Source organism: Dasypus novemcinctus, chromosome 18 (assembly GCF_030445035.2).
Source record: "Dasypus novemcinctus isolate mDasNov1 chromosome 18, mDasNov1.1.hap2, whole genome shotgun sequence".
Taxonomy (NCBI): Eukaryota; Metazoa; Chordata; class Mammalia; order Cingulata; family Dasypodidae; genus Dasypus; species Dasypus novemcinctus.
This window is the reverse complement of record NC_080690.1, coordinates 16,143,892-16,159,431: the sequence shown is the minus strand read 5'-3', so window position 1 is coordinate 16,159,431 and position 15,540 is coordinate 16,143,892. Positions and strand designations below refer to the sequence as shown.

The following is a 15,540-nucleotide window of genomic DNA, read 5'->3' as shown; positions in this document are numbered from 1 at the left end:
GTAGTTGAGTGCTGGCTTCATACATATGAGGTCAATACTCAGCCCCCAGTACCTAAAGAAAAAAAAGTTATTACAAAGCCACAGTAGTCAAAACAGAATAGTTACTGGCACAAGGACACACATAAAGACCAATGGAATAGAACTGAGAGTTTGGATTTCAACCCTCATTTATGGGCAACTGATTTTTAACAAGTGTTCCAAATCCACTCAAATTGGGAAAGAATAGTCTCTTCAACAAATGATGCTGGTAAAACTGAATGCCTATATGCAAAAGAATAAAATCATCTCAATCAGTGCACCCCTATCTCACACCATGTGGTGGTTTACAGCTGTATGTACCCCCAGAAAAACATGTTCTTAAATTTAATCCATTTCTGTGGGTGTGAACCCATTGTAAGTAGGACCTTTTGATGAGGCTACTTCAGTTAAGATGTGACCCACCTCAATTAGGATGGGTCTTAATTCTATTACTGGAGGCCTTTATAAGAGAATGAAATTCAGGCAGAGAGAGAAAGCCTCAGAAAACAAGAAGCTGAAACAGAATCCAGAAGAGAAGGAAGAGACCAGGAGATGCTGCCATGTGCCTTGCCATGTGATAGAGGAATGAAGGATCACCAGCCCAAAATGCCATTCTTCAGGGAAAAGGCATTGCCTTGATGATGCCTTGATTTGGACATTTTCATGGCCTCAAAACCATTAGTAAATAAATTCCCATTTTTAAAGCCAACTTATGGTATTTGCTTAAGCAGCCTAGGAAATTACAACATACCATATAAAAAATCAACTCAAAAAAAATCAAAGACCTAAATATAAGAACCAGAACTGTAAAACTCCCAGAAGAAAACATAAGGATGCATTTTCAGGACCTTGTGTTAGGCAATGGCAATAGTTTCTTAGACTCTACAAACAAAGCACAAGGAACAAAAGAAAAAAAATAGATAAATGGGACCTCATCAAAATTTAAAACTTTTGTGCACCAAAGAGCTTTATCATGAAAGTAAAAAGACAACATACTCAATGGGAGAAAATATTTGGAAACCACATATCAGATAAGGGTTTAATGTAAAATATAAAAATAAATCCTACAACTCAACAATAAAAAGACAACTCAATTTTAAACTGGGCAAAAGACTTGAATAGACAATTCCCCAAAGAAAATATACAAATGACCAAAAAGCAAATGAAAAAATGTTCAATGTCATTAGCTATTAGGGAAGTGCAAATCAAAACCACAATGAGATACCATTTCACACCCACTAGAATGGCTGCTATTTTTTAAATGGAAAATTACAATTGTTGGAGAGGATGTAGAGAAAAAGGAACACTCATTTATTATTGGTGATGTAAAATTGTACAGCTCCTGTGGAAGACAGATGGGTGGTTCCTCAAAAAGTCAGGTATAGAATTACCATATGACCCGGCTATCCACCTTCTAGGTATATACCCAAAAGAATTGAAAGCAGACTCAAACATACTTTCACTCTGATGTTCATGGCAGCATTATACATAACTGCCAAAAGATGGAAGCCACCCAAGTGTCCATCACCTGATGGATGGATAAATAAAATGTGGTATATACACACAATGGAATATTATTCAGCTATATAAAGGAATAAAGTTCTGATACATGGATGAACCTTGAAGACACCATGTTGTATGAAATAAGCCAAATATAAAAGGGTAAATATTGTATGATCTCACTGATATGAAATAGAATAAGCAAAGTCATAGAGTCAGAAACTAGAATATAGGTTACCAGTGGCTGGAGTGGAGGTGGGGAATGGGGAGTTGATAGTTAAATTGTACAAAGTTTCTATCTGCGTTGCTGGAAAAGTTTTGGTAATAGATGGTGATAATGGTAGCAGTTAATTATATATTTTAATATGGTTAAAAGGGGAAATTTTACATTGTACATATGTTACTAGAATAAACTTTTTTAAAAATAGGACTAGAGAACACAAACAGTAAACCCTAATGTAAAGGATGAAATGTAAGTAATAATACAATTGTAAAAATGTTCTTTCATAAATTATAACAAATGTACCATGCTAATGCAAGGTGTTGATAATAGGGTGGTATATGGGGACTCTGTATTTTATGTATGATTATTCTGTATACCCACAACCCCTCTAATACAAAAATAAAATTAAAAGTCCCCTGTTACTTCTCGGGATGGGAAGTTGCTCCCAGCAGCACCAATGTAGGCAGCCAAATAATTTTCTTAAGTTTCTTTTCTAAACCTTTTCCGTTTAACTTCCTTGTCACGCCTTATAGCACAATGAAGGACCTCCAGAACAATAGTGAATAGTATGATGATAGAGGGCATCCCTGCCTGGTTCCTGATTTGGAAGAGAATGCTTTCAGAGTTTTGCTGTATATCATGATGTTTATTAAAGGTTTCTTATACATACCCTTTATCAGATTAAATATGTCCCTTTCTATTCTTCATTTGCTAAGTGCTTTAAAAAAGACATGAATGGATCCTGCATCTTTCAAGGTGCTCATGTGTTTGTTCTTTTAATCTGCCAATGTGAAGATGGATTCGGTTTTCTCATGTTAACGAACTTCACAGTCATAGAATAGACCCAACTTAGTCATAATCGCTTTTTTATGTATTACTGGATTCACTTGGATAACATTTTTATTAGAAGATTGGTATCTGTGTTCAGGCAAAACTGGCATCCAACTTTTCTTTCTCCAGGTATTCTTGTTGGTATTTGGTATCAAGGTTATGCTAGTTAGGGTGGTTCCCCTCCTCTTTTATTTTCCTCTGGAAGAATTTGTGGAAGAGTAGCATTTTTCCATCCTTCATTGTCTGGTAGAATTTACAAATAAAGCTTCATGATCCCAGAATGATTTTTGTCTATTAATTCAATTTCTTTAATGTTTACAGGATTATATAGGTTATCGATCTTCTTGAGTCTGTTTCTGTATGTTATAACTGTTTATACATTTGTCCATTTCATATAAATTTTTAGACTATGGACTGTGTTCTTTTCTGTTAAGCATCTACAACAACTTTAGTGATATGCTCTTTTAATTCTGATATTTTTCAATAAGAAGAACTAGTTACATATCTACTCAGGGTAAAAACAAAATTTTAATTATATAAAAATACATGAAATAGAAAGTAAAAGTGCTCCATAATCCCAGATCCCCAACCGTGAGATAAGCACCTGTAACAGTGTGGTATCCATCCTTACAGTCTCTTATATATACACATAGACATATTCTTCGCTACAAAAATGAGCTCATGCATTGTACACTTTTCTGCAACCTCCTTTCTTCCACTTACGGTATGACCAACATATCTCCTTTCCATGCTTATAGCTCTAGCTCATCCTTTTTAATGGCTTCATAATATTCCACTGAGGTGGGTAAACTATGATTTCTTTAACCAATCCTACAGCTGGGCATTTGAATTGTTTGCCTTGTTTTGAATCTATAAGCAATATTCTGGCTCTTGTTTTGTTGTGTGTAGTAGTAGGAAGGACAAAACCTCCCCCAAATGAAGGCAGAGACCAGGGAGCTGGACTGACATTGGCTATGAATAATGAAGGAGCTGCCTGAGCTTCAACCTTCCCATCCCAGCTCCATAAGCATGCTTCTCAGCAGGGAATCCAGTACCTATTTTTTAATTAAAAAAAAAAAAAGCCCAGGTGTTTCTATATCTGGATAGAGAGAAGCTGGGAGAGCTGCAAGGGAGAGAAGGAAGGCTGTTTGGGCAGAGGGTCCCTGGACTCGAGGTCAGTGTGAGCAATTACTCGTGAAGCACTTCTGCTATGACACTTTGGGCAGGTCACTGGAAGGCAAGGGATGGGTCGGACTTTCAGCATGATAAGATCCTCCATCTTCTCTTTCAGGGCACACTCTCATTTGAATTCCAGCCCCTGAAGGCTGGAGAAATCTTCGGGAGACTAACTTTGCACAACAGTGATTTGGGTTACTACCAGTATGAGCTCAATCTGAAGGCCATGCCAGCACTGCCTGAAAAGCCTGTATACTTCCAGACTGTTCTTGGCAGCAGCCAGAGCATCTTTGCCAAGTTTACCAATTACACCCGGCAGAAGACAGAATACCTCTGCAGGGTGAGCATCCTGCCCCACCCTCTGCCCTTCCCTTGCCAGACGTCTGGGTTCAAAAATAATGAGAGGAAGGTGCAGAGGGTACAGAAATCTGAAACTCAGTGAGCTGAGTGCTTCTTTGTCATAGTGGCACCAGCGTTGGCGGCCTGAGTCTAGCCTGGAAACTCCCAACAAGAACAAACAGAATCATGCCTGGATCCTTCCCTAATTGACTTTCTAGCTTAAACAGCTGGAAGCAGGGGAGTTTTGCTTCCCACAGCATGTGCAATAGTCTAGAAAGGGAAACTATTAGACGTCATGAGGATCGTTACAGAATCTAACAAACCTGGATTTGAATCCTGCCTTCACCACTTACTCTTTGTGTGCATAACTTACTGAAGCTCTCTAAGTTTATCTATAAATAGAGAAAATGCTCCTGACCTCGTAAAATTGCTGTGAGGATTTTTTTTTTAAATGCAGATAAAGCAGTTTTCATAGTGCCTGGTCTATAGTAAATACTCCCTATATAATAGCTATTATATCATTTGGGATATGGGTTTAACTACTGAAACAGAAACCCAAAGTAAAACAAAAATAGATGTTTATTCCTCTCTCAAGTAAAAGTCTGGGCATAAGCAATTAGGGCTATCCTGGCAGCTCCATGGTGTCAAGCATCCAGGCTCCTTCTGTCCTGATGCTCGGCCCTTAACAGAAAGTTGCTTTGGTCCATGTGGACCAAGATGGCTTACCATGATGTCCACTTCCAGCCAGCTGCAAGAGGGAAATGAGGGAGGGTACATATGTCACTTCCCCTCACATCCCATAAACAAAACTTCCCAGGGCCATGTCTAGCTGCAAAGGGAGCTAGGAAATGTAGCCACGGGCCCGGCTAAAATCAGGGGTCCCATGGCCATAGTGAAGAGGCAGGGGCCCTTGATCAGTTATCTCAGTCAGGATGAGCAAGGTTTTGTTGTCACAACAACTATGATATCCCAGTGACTTAAACCAACAAAGGTTTATTTCTCATTTGTGCTCTATGTCCAGTTAGGGTTAGCAGGGCACTCAGCTCCTGGCACTCCCTCAGGCAACCACCATCTCAAATGTTTCCAGCCACATTACCAGAGAAGGGAGAAGACACTGGGGGTCTTATACTAGCAATTAAATGCTCTAGTGTGGAAGTGACACCTATAACTTCTGTTCACAACCAATTGCCCAAAAGTAGTCCCAGCCACTCACAAGGGACCAGAAACTGGATGTGGGGGAGCAGTGCCAATGACCGGATAGGAGGGAGTAGCACTTAATCTAGCTGTGCGTCTTTGGGCAACTGATTTAACATCTCTGGGCTTCAGTTTCTTTGTAGTAAAATAGGGATAACAATTGTGGATCCGTGCTTTTCCAGATAGTTATAGAGAAGTGGATTTGGCCCAACGGATAGGGCATCCACCTACCACATGGGAGGTCCAAGGTTCAAACCCAGGGCCTCCTGACCCATGTGATGAACTGGCCCACGCACAGTGCTGATGTGCATAAGGAGCGCCGTGCCACACAGGGGTGTCCCCCACACGCAAGGAGTGCACCCCATAAGGAGAGCCACCCAGCATGAAAAAAGTGCAGCCTGCCCAGGAGTGGCACCACACACACAGAGAGCTGACGCAGCAAGATGACGCAACAAAAAGAGACACAGATTCTGGGTGCCACTGACAAGAATACAAGTGGACACAGAAAATCACACAGGGAATGGACACAGAAAGCAGACAACTTGGGGGGAGGGGGGGCAATGGGGAAAGGGAAGAGGAATAAATAAAAAATAAACCCTTAAAAAAAAAAAAAGATAGTTATAGGACCACAGCTTTATAACTTGCCCAGCCTCATACAAATATAAGTTGCTTGGTGTTGGTGAGTGGCAGGGCCGGGGCTGGCCTTGGGCTCCCGACACCCATTTCGGGACCCTGTGTGAGCTGAGCATATGTGTTCCCCTTTCAGATCGACTGTGCAGACTTCCACACAGAAAAAGTCATCAACGCGGCCCCAGGAGCCCAGGGAGGCACTGAAGTCAATGTGGAAGTCATCTTCGAGCCCAGCCACCTGGGTGAGACCAGAGGCCTCCTGACCCTGTCCTCACTTATGGGCGGGGAGTACACCATCCCCCTCTTTGGAATGGCCCTGCCCCCCAAGCCCCAGGGTCCCTTCCAGATCCGAGCAGGGTACAGCATAATCATTCCCTTCAAGAATGTTTTCTATCACACGGTGACCTTTTCCTTCATCGTGGAGAACCCAGCCTTCACCGTGCGTGCTGTAGACTCCGTGAGGCCCAAGAAGATCAACAACATCACAGTCTACTTTGAAGGAAACCCCTCGGGCAGCAAAACACCCATCACCACCAAGCTGATTGTGTCCTGCCCTCCAGGGGAAGGCAGCGAAACAGGAATTAAATGGATTTATTACCTGAAGGGGATCACCCCATAGTGTAACCAGGGCCAATAAAAAGCCACCTCCTCAGCCTCAGATCTGTGTATTGTCCTAGCCTAAAGAGGGATAGAGAAAGAAAGAAGAACCTTAAAAGTACTGTTTCCTCCTCTTCCTTCGATCAAAAGAACAGATATTTCTACAGTATTCATTTTCCCAGCATATATATGAAATATGGGGATTGCATATTAAACAGGAGCTGCATACAACATACCTATATTTGAGTAAAACACTGGCTCCTTGTGAACCTCAGAAATCAGTTTCTTAAGATTCCCCAAAGCAGTACTCTGTAAGAATCCCCACTTTTATCAAGAGGACACAGGTATCCCACTTACGTCACACAGCATCCAGCAGCGCCTGGTGCTGGGGTACAGCCGTTTCTTTTAAAATCCACAATGGTTTAAAGAGCTCTTGGACAAAGCTCTATTTTGAGGTCGTCTTTTATTCTGCTTTCACATAAAAGCCAAACAGTGACTTTTCCAAGCGATGAACAGGTGACAGGCAGCCGTGGCAGGGAGGGGGCCGGGGACGCTCCCCTTCACTTTTTCTCCCGGTTTTCATACCATCCGTCTCTGAATCCCATTGCTGTTTCCCAAAGAAATTTCCTGCTGAAAGCCAAGTCCTGGAGAAGTGCTAATAGCAATCCCAGCCCCCCACCACTGTCACCCCCACCCCCGTGCACAGCCATCAGCCTGCAAAGCAGGGATTCTCAAGGCAGCTGCATCTCAGAATCACCTGATTCTGATTAGAAACGCCCTCCCCCAGTTATGATTTCACTGGTCTGGGAGAGGGATGTGGCATATTTTTTGAAACCTTGTGCAGCAGGGTTGGGGACCAGTGCTACAGCTCACACACCTTCCAGCCATTTGTGCTGCGCCGGGTCAAGCAGCTTCTTCCAGGCGGGGAGGAGGCCCACGTCCCAGTTTGGCCTGTTTAAACTACAGCTATGTTGTGCACACAAAGTGTGACTCAGTGTCTTTCTCGAGCTCAGCAGTGTCAAAAGGAAAGCACTATGGGATGCCTGCTCCCAAGGGACTATCGGGGCACGTCCCTTGGGCCAGAAACACGACCCAGCCAGCCCCCTCCTCCCCTGCACTTATCCATTGGCGCCATAAAAGTATATTTTGAAATAACGATGGTTAAAGGCTGGCCCTGGAGTGAATTTGCTTCTGCAGACACACTCCAGTGACGAAGGGCCACTCAGAACCCATCTGTAAGAGAAGGGGGCGGCACTGAAGAATGTGGCTGCTAGGGGAAGGATGCTCTAGAGAAGTGGTTCTCCAAAATGGTCCCTGGACCCAGACCAGAAGCATCAGTGTCACCTGGGAATTTGTTTAAAATGTACATTCTCAGGCCTCACCCCAGACCTACTGAGTCAGAAACTCCAGAGTCACAGCCCAGCAATCTGCGTTTCAACTGCTCTTTATGTGCATTTGAGGTGAAGTTTTTGTGGATGGTGATCTTCTATTTTATCTTCCCACAACCTCAACCCAGAGCACTCTACACACAGCTGGTACCAAATTAAGTTTTTTCTTTTTCTAAAAAGGATTTGTAAACTCAGACCTATGCTTAACAGACAACTTATTTTTGTAATTACTAAAGATGCCACTGATATGTAGAGCCCAAGGGCTAGACGACAGATTGACCCAGTGGTTAGGTGAGCAATCCAAGAGAATGAGGAGATCAAAGAGCAAGTGACACAGCTAGCGAATAGAGTCTCTACAACCCAGCACTTCTCAAATTTCCCTGTATATCAGGATCACCTGGTGGTCTTGTTAAATCACAGGTGGTGGGGGTCCACTCTCAGACTGTCTGATTCAGTAGACTTGGGTGGGGCCAAGAATTTGCATTTCTAACAAGTTCCTGGCAAGCTGACAGGGCTAGAGTTCATTCCCCTGAGGCTGCAGGGCTCCCAACCACTGCCCTAGACACTGGCTGCTCCAGAAACTGGCAACTTCCTTGTGTCACCGCTAGCAAAACGGTACTATTGCTTGCCTCCGAGAGGCCAGGAACAATGCCCACCCCACCCCACCCCCCGCCTCCCTCCACCCCCTGCCCCACCTCATACCTGTTCCAGGTTTCTCCAAGACTCTGAGTCTAGAGCCTAAGTCCTCCCAGGTCCAGAGGAGGAAGACGCTTCCTCTGACGGACCAAGAGCCCAGCTCAGTTCCTGCCCCATCATGAAGCCCTTCCCAGGATGACTTGAAACTGGGTACATCTACTTCTCCCAGGATGTTCTCACACTCCCTTTGACCTCAAAAAGACAATAAAAAATAGTTTTGTATTGACATATTTGGAATGGTGAAGTAGTTCAGTTGAGGACTGGGGGGAAGTGGACTTGGCCCAGTGGTTATGTTGTAGAAGTTGAGAGAGGTTCAATTATTTGCATATAGAAAGGCCAGGACTCAGGAATGATTTTGAGAAGGAAAAATGATTTATTGACGAACAGCCGGATGGGAGCTTTCGGTTTCAAACCCGAGACCGGAACAAGATTTTCAAGTTCCTTTTATACAGGGTGGGGAGTCAAATGGTGCTTTTATCAAAGAAAACTACTTTCTTTGTTAGTTAAGTCTTTGCCTGAGTACCCGGTAGATTTTGAATTAACATATCGCCCACATTTCAGGTGAGCTTTAATTAGCATCTTGCCCACATTCTGTCTGGATGCAACTTTGAATACACATTCAGTCTTACATCCTTTTTGAACATTCAAAGCCCGTATCACTTAACTGGATTTCTAGAGACTAGGCACACTTGGATACAGAATTAGATGATTTTGAATTTATGCACAGGCTATATTTCCCACTCAAGGCCAAGTCCAAGTTCCCTTAAGTTTCGGCATCACCACCATCAGAGATTCCCTGGACTGACTGGTATGTATATAGAATTTGCATTGCTAAATGGCCTCCTGGGACTGGGGTCGTTGCCATGGTCACCAAGAGCAGGACTGCAGCCTCTCACGTCCTACACCCAGAAGTCAGGACAGACAGGTTATCTCCGAAGAGACAAAGAGCTTCCCACCCATAGCCGACATCAGTTAGGGCATCCTTCTACCACATGGGAGGTCCAAGGTTCAAACCCCGGGCCTCCTTGACCCGTGGTGAGCTGGCCCATGTGCAGTGCTGATGCGCACAAGGAGTGCCGTGCCACGCAGGGATGTTCCCGCGCAGGGGAGCCCCACTGGCAAGGAGTGCGCCCCGTAAGGAGAGCCGCCCAGCGCGAAAGAAAGTGCAGCCTGCCCAGGAATGGCGCTGCACACACAGAGAGCTGACACAACAAGATGACGCAACAAAAAGAAACACAGATTCCTGTGCTGCTGACAACAACAGAAGTGGACAAAGAAGAACACACAGCAAATAGACACAGAGAACAGACAACTGGGGTGGGGGGTGGGGGAGGATGGGGAGAGAAATCAATAAATCTTTTTTTTTAAAAAAATAGAGGACGGGGCTAGAGGTTTGGCAAAAATAACCACTCTCACACAAGCTTATGGAAGTTACATTTGAAAAAGTCATCTCACTGGGGACATCCAGAAAAACGTCAGGGCTGCCATGAGGTATGGTATAATGGCATTGCTGACATTGTCCGACACAGAGGCCCTGGTGAGCATGGCTTTCTGAACATTCCCAATTCTTGGCGAAAGACAAGCTCAAGTTGGGGGTGGTGATATAGTGACATCGGTGATGGCCGGCCAAGTCTTAAGAAATTCCAAGTGTGGGATGCCCCAAGCCTCCTAGACTTCTCAGCTGTGTTGCCCTGAAACTCCAGCAAAAAAAAAAAAAAAAAAAGTTATGCTGCTGGAGAAACTGCTCTGCACAATTTAGGGTTTGAGTCCAATGTCTTACAGTGTCACCAGCATCATCTTGCGACAATGCCCATGACTTATGTGATCACAACTAGGCATCACACAGCTGAATTACAGCTGTGAAATGATGGCCAGTGTGCAGCCAGGCCTATGCACAGGTCTAGGAAGGTCAAGCACGGCAGGCCTGGCTGAACTGGGCCACCAACGCCAGAGGAGAAGGGAGTGTGTAGAAGGTGGCACCTGGGATTTATTCCCAACACCAATGCCAGTTCAATCATGCATGAAGGATCTTGATTAGTTTGCACTTTCCAAGATATCAGAAAAACAAAATTACTTCTTTCCAGGATCTGACCTAAAATTTAGGCATACCATTGGTTTGGGCCTTTAGTAAGAAACTGGTTTCTTAGCAACCTAATCCAGAATGTAATTTCAGGAGGAAAGAGCTCCTTATGGTAAAAAAAAAAAAAAAAAAAAAAAAATTTAAATCCTACTGTTTAATTTATTAAAAACTGTATCACATTATAACCCTTGGGAAATTCTAGCTACCTTTATGAAAAAGTCAAACCAAGAAGCAAAAGAAACAGATGAAATATTATATTAGATATGGGTCCAATGGAAATTAAAACACATTGGAGAAATCAATCCAAGTCATTCTTGTTGATTTAATTTTTTTCATTGTTTTGCATCAATCCTCATCAAAACCCTAAGACAAACTTTGCAGGACATTTGGAAATGTTTTTTGGCAGTGCTACCTGGTATCAAGAGAATGGGAGGAAACAAACAATACATTTTTTCATGATAAATCTATTTTGGGGACCATTTTCAGAATGTTGGTGAAACTGCCTTCATTTACTGGAATAGGTTGGGAGAAGATTTTAAGACTTGAGAAAAACCCACCAGTAAATGAAAGTATATTTGTCAAGGATTTTTCTAGACCCAATTCCTCCATGACTTACTGAGTTTGGAGTAACTTCTGTATTAATTTTCTGTGGCAGCATAACATTACAAGTTTGGCAGTGTTTAAAACAACACTGATTATCTTACAGTTTCCATGGTCAGCGGCCCAACGTGGGTTAATCTGGGTCTCATCTCAGTGTCTCACAAGGCTGGCATCAGGTGTCAGTCAGCTGCAGCCTCATCTGGAGGCTCAACTAGAAAAAGATCTGCTTCCAAGTCCCTCAGTTTGTCGACTGGGGTCCCCATTTTCCTGGTAACTGTGAAAAAGGGACTCTGAAAGATTCTAGCAACTTTCAGTTACTAGAATCTGTTCTCAGGTCCTGATCACATGGCCCTCTCCATAGGCAGTTCACAACATGCTGTTTGCTCTTTCAAAGCCAACAGGAGAATTTCTCTTCTACTTCAAATATTTTCTAATCTCTTTTAAGGACTTGCCTGATTAGACCAGGCCTACCCAGGATAATCTTCCTTTTAATTAACTCAAAATCAACTGATTAGGGACCTTAGTTACATCTGCAAAATCCCTTCTGCCATATAACTTAATTAAGAGAGTAATATCTCATCATACTCATCAGTCCTGCTCATACAGGGACAGATTTATATAGAGCTACAAACAAAGGGGTGAGAATCTTGGGGTTCATCTGAGAATTCAATCTACCATAACCCGTCATTCTCATCCCTGTTTCTGACCTATGAATTGCAGATAATACTCCGTTTTCAAGATTGTTATAAGCTTTATGTGTGTAAATCTCATTCATTAGAGAAAGGTACCACCGTGAGTTCTAAAACCGTTCATGTTTCATATGCTTTGAGCTCCACTATGGTTCAGCCCTTGTTCTAAGCCCCTGTCTCTGGAATTTTACCATAAGGAACTCTGCTGCATCGCCCTGATATTGCACCAATAGCCACACTACGTCCACAAATTCCATTTTAAAATTTTACCACATAGCTTCCGTTTCTGTTCCAACAGTTAGTGTGACTCTTTGAGCACTCTGCAGGATATTCTTTGCAGTGGGTCGTCTGGCAACCCGCGCACGGCAGATCTGGGATTCCACTACCTGTACCCCAGCCCTCTTAAGTATCAGAGCACAGCAAACACACCCCGATTTACATATGCTGGGGTGACAGCCGCTGTCGGTACCTGATAGTTTAGGTGGTAGGCAGGCAGTATTGTTTTTAATCGAGGATTTCTTTTAACATCAGAAAAACTATAGCTCATCAAACCTATGATTTTATGGCAAAGACAAAGCTAAAGTAGGAATTTAAGTTTTTTAAAATCAGTTGACGTGAGAGAAATATTAAATAATGAAACAAGTGACTAGGATATGGAGACAATCATGACTTGTTAACCCATTTGGGGAAACTAATTAGTACGTGACTGAATGAATAAATTAATTCATTCAGAAAATATTGAATAAATTCTGCCCAAGAGCATCCTTCGTCTCCCGAATGGCTACAGAGGGCCCACTACGTGCCAGCAACTGACCGCGATACATTTGCACAAAGCACGTCTCACACCAGACTGAGGGTACCGGAAGCAGCGCGGGGAGGTGTACCAGGAGGAAGTGGAACCTATGGGGGCGTGGCCAATGCACCTGCGGCCTGCGTGCGGGGGCGTGCCTAGCGAGGGGCGGGCCTTCGCGACGACAGGCGGAAGCTGGTGTGGAATCATGTGACCCGAGTAACATGGCTGCGGCCCCATGAGTACTGCCGGTGCGGGGCGGGAGCGGGTCTCGTGAGCCGTTAGGCGGCGGGGGGCGGGTGTACGGGCGCGGGGTTCCGGGCTTGGGTTCCGAGAAGGCGCGTGGCGGCGGAGCGCGACAGGCGGGCCCGGGGCGGCGTGTTCCATGAGCCGGCGCCGAGGGCAGCACGGAACCGCAGACTCCCCTGGCCCCGGCGCCGTCCGGGTGGCCGCGAGCTGAGGAGTCGCGGGGTCCGGGGCGCGCCCGGAGCTGCCACCATGAACCCCGAGAAGGATTTCGCACCGCTCACACCCAACATTGTGCGCGCCCTCAGTGACAAGCTCTACGAGAAGCGGAAGGTGGCAGCGCTGGAGATCGAGAAGTAAGAGCCCCCTGGCACCCGGGCGTGGGGTACGGAGCCGGACCTGCCCGGGTTATGCAGCCTCTCACTGCTCCCTTCCCGTGGGGACTCCTCACGCCTTTACGGCCAGTATTGCTTTCCCTTTACGGCTTTTCCAGGTTTCAGGCCGTGAGCGCAGTGCTTAAGAGCAGATTTTGAGTCACATCTGGGATTCCCAGCTTTTGCTCCTGACTGTGTGACTGAGGCCAAGTTCTTTAACTCCCTGGTGCCCAAAGGGCTGCAGTGGGAGTGAAATGACACAGTGTGTAGTGCTTAGCCCACTGCCAGGCACATGGTGAGTCTCAGAGTGGTCTCCAAAACCAGCAAAAAGGAGAGTGGCCTCTGTGATGGGAAAAAGCTTGAGAATTGCTAGTGATGTTAACCCGACTGGTTTCTAAGCCATGTTCTGAGATGTGAAAGGGACTGATCTTGGAGAAAACCTCATGATCGCAAGACTTAGGTAGAGGATTGTATGTTTTCTTTCTCACATCATCGGCAAGTGGAAGTAGGAATACTCTGACCTTTCTGTTTCTTCAGTCTTAATAAGTGTGTGTGTGATCAAGATTGGACATTTTGCTTCATTTCCCTATGTAGAAAATGGAGCCTTTACAAGGAATGTTTTATTAATATTTGTATTATTATTATTTTACTTTTTTTTCCCAGCTAAGTCTTTGTTATAAAGTAAGGTAGGTGGTGATTTCAAAAGTGTGGAAAGAAACAGGCTGTGAAACTGCATGAGCACCAGGCTGGGAGTCAGGAAATAGGGATTCTAGTTCTTCCTTGTCCAGTAGGGTAGCCTCAGGCCATGTGTGGCTCTTGAAATTTGAATTATTAAAGATAAAGTAAGATTTTAAAATTCACTTCCTGTTGGTAGCGGATGGAGCTTAGTGTTTGAGAACCTGCTTCCCATGAATGAGGTCCCAGGTTCAGTCCCCTGTACCTCCTAAAATAAATAAATAAATAAAAATTCACTTCCTCAGTTGCACTAGCCATATTTCAAATGTTGCAAAGCACAGGTTATAGCACATTTCCATCATTGCAGAAAGTTCTATTGGACAGTTCTAATTTAGTCCATGTTATGACACTTGTATTTTGACCTTCGGCAAGTTCCTTAATCACAGTTTCCTAATCTTAGCACTATTGATATTTTGGGACAGATAATTCTTTGTTGTGGTGAACTGTCCTGTGCACCTCAGGGTTTTTAGCAGCATCTTTGGCCTCTAGATGCCAGTAGCATCCCATCAATTGTGACAACCAAAAATATCTTCAGACTTGGTCAGATATCAACTGGGGAACAAAATTGCCTCCAGTTGAGAACCATTGACTTGATGCTTCAGATTTTAGTTTTCTCTTAACTAAAGGGTGTGGATTTTGCCGAGAGAACCTCTGAAGTCCCCTCCCATTCAGGTCTATCCATTCAGTATATCCAAAACCACCTCACTCAGGGGTTCTTAACAAGGGGTCCATGAGCTTGAATTGAAATTCAAAAAAGTTTTATTCTCGTGGGGTCGTGTTGCTGTGGGTGTGATATATTTATTAAATAACACATGGTATAGTCTGGACTTAGTAAGGGGACCATGGTTTTCACCTGGCTGGCAAAGGGATCCACGGAACAAAAAAGGTTAAGAACCCCTGATCTAGCTGCTTCTCTCATCAGGCACCGCTTTCTTGACAACGCTTTTTTCCTACTGCTGCTTGCTTACATCCTGGCTCACTATAATGCTGGTGAGCCTTGAAGATGAGTATTGCCGTACTTGGTGAACCCAGAGATATCTCATAGACGTGCCTCCACGTCAACCTACCATAACCCCTCATTGGTTTTGGGTTTTTTTTTCTTTTTTTCTTTTCTTTTTCATTAAAGTTAATATGTCACAAGGAACGTTAAACATTAAAAAACATTAAGTGGTTCCCATGTAACCCACTCCCCACCCCCCCACCCCCATCTTTTTTGTAAGTTGTATTTTTTGAAGATATATACATCTCAAAAAATGTTACATTAAAAAACATAAAAAAGGTTCCCATATCCCCCCCCCCACCTCCCCACCCCACACCTCCCACACCAACAACCTCCCCCATCGTTGTGGCACACTCATCGCACTTGGTGAACACATTTTGGAGCACTGCTGCACCACATAGATAATAGTTTACTCTGTAGTTCACACTCTCCCC

At 44.1% G+C, this 15,540-nt stretch overlaps 2 protein-coding genes across 5 annotated transcripts in view; both read left to right on the top strand.

Moving 5' to 3' along the window:
* Positions 1–6,569, top strand: part of HYDIN (HYDIN axonemal central pair apparatus protein) — a 516,844-nt gene extending 510,275 nt beyond the window's left edge. For all 3 annotated transcript variants that reach the window (XM_071209089.1, XM_058279757.2, XM_071209090.1), the window contains 2 exons: positions 3,864–4,088; positions 6,048–6,569. In XM_071209089.1, the coding sequence (XP_071065190.1) occupies positions 3,864–4,088; positions 6,048–6,530 (708 nt within the window). In that variant the 3' untranslated portion in view covers positions 6,531–6,569. The remainder of the gene's footprint in view (positions 1–3,863; positions 4,089–6,047) is intronic.
* Positions 6,570–12,888: 6,319 nt separating this feature from the next.
* The window catches only part of VAC14 (VAC14 component of PIKFYVE complex), a 114,544-nt gene continuing 111,892 nt past the window's right edge, over positions 12,889–15,540 (top strand). The window contains exon 1 of one of the 2 annotated variants that reach the window (XM_058279748.2): positions 12,889–13,353. In XM_058279748.2, coding sequence (XP_058135731.1) covers positions 13,250–13,353 — 104 coding nt within the window. In that variant the 5' untranslated portion in view covers positions 12,889–13,249. The remainder of the gene's footprint in view (positions 13,354–15,540) is intronic. The other variant, XR_009181519.2, reaches the window with a different exon arrangement.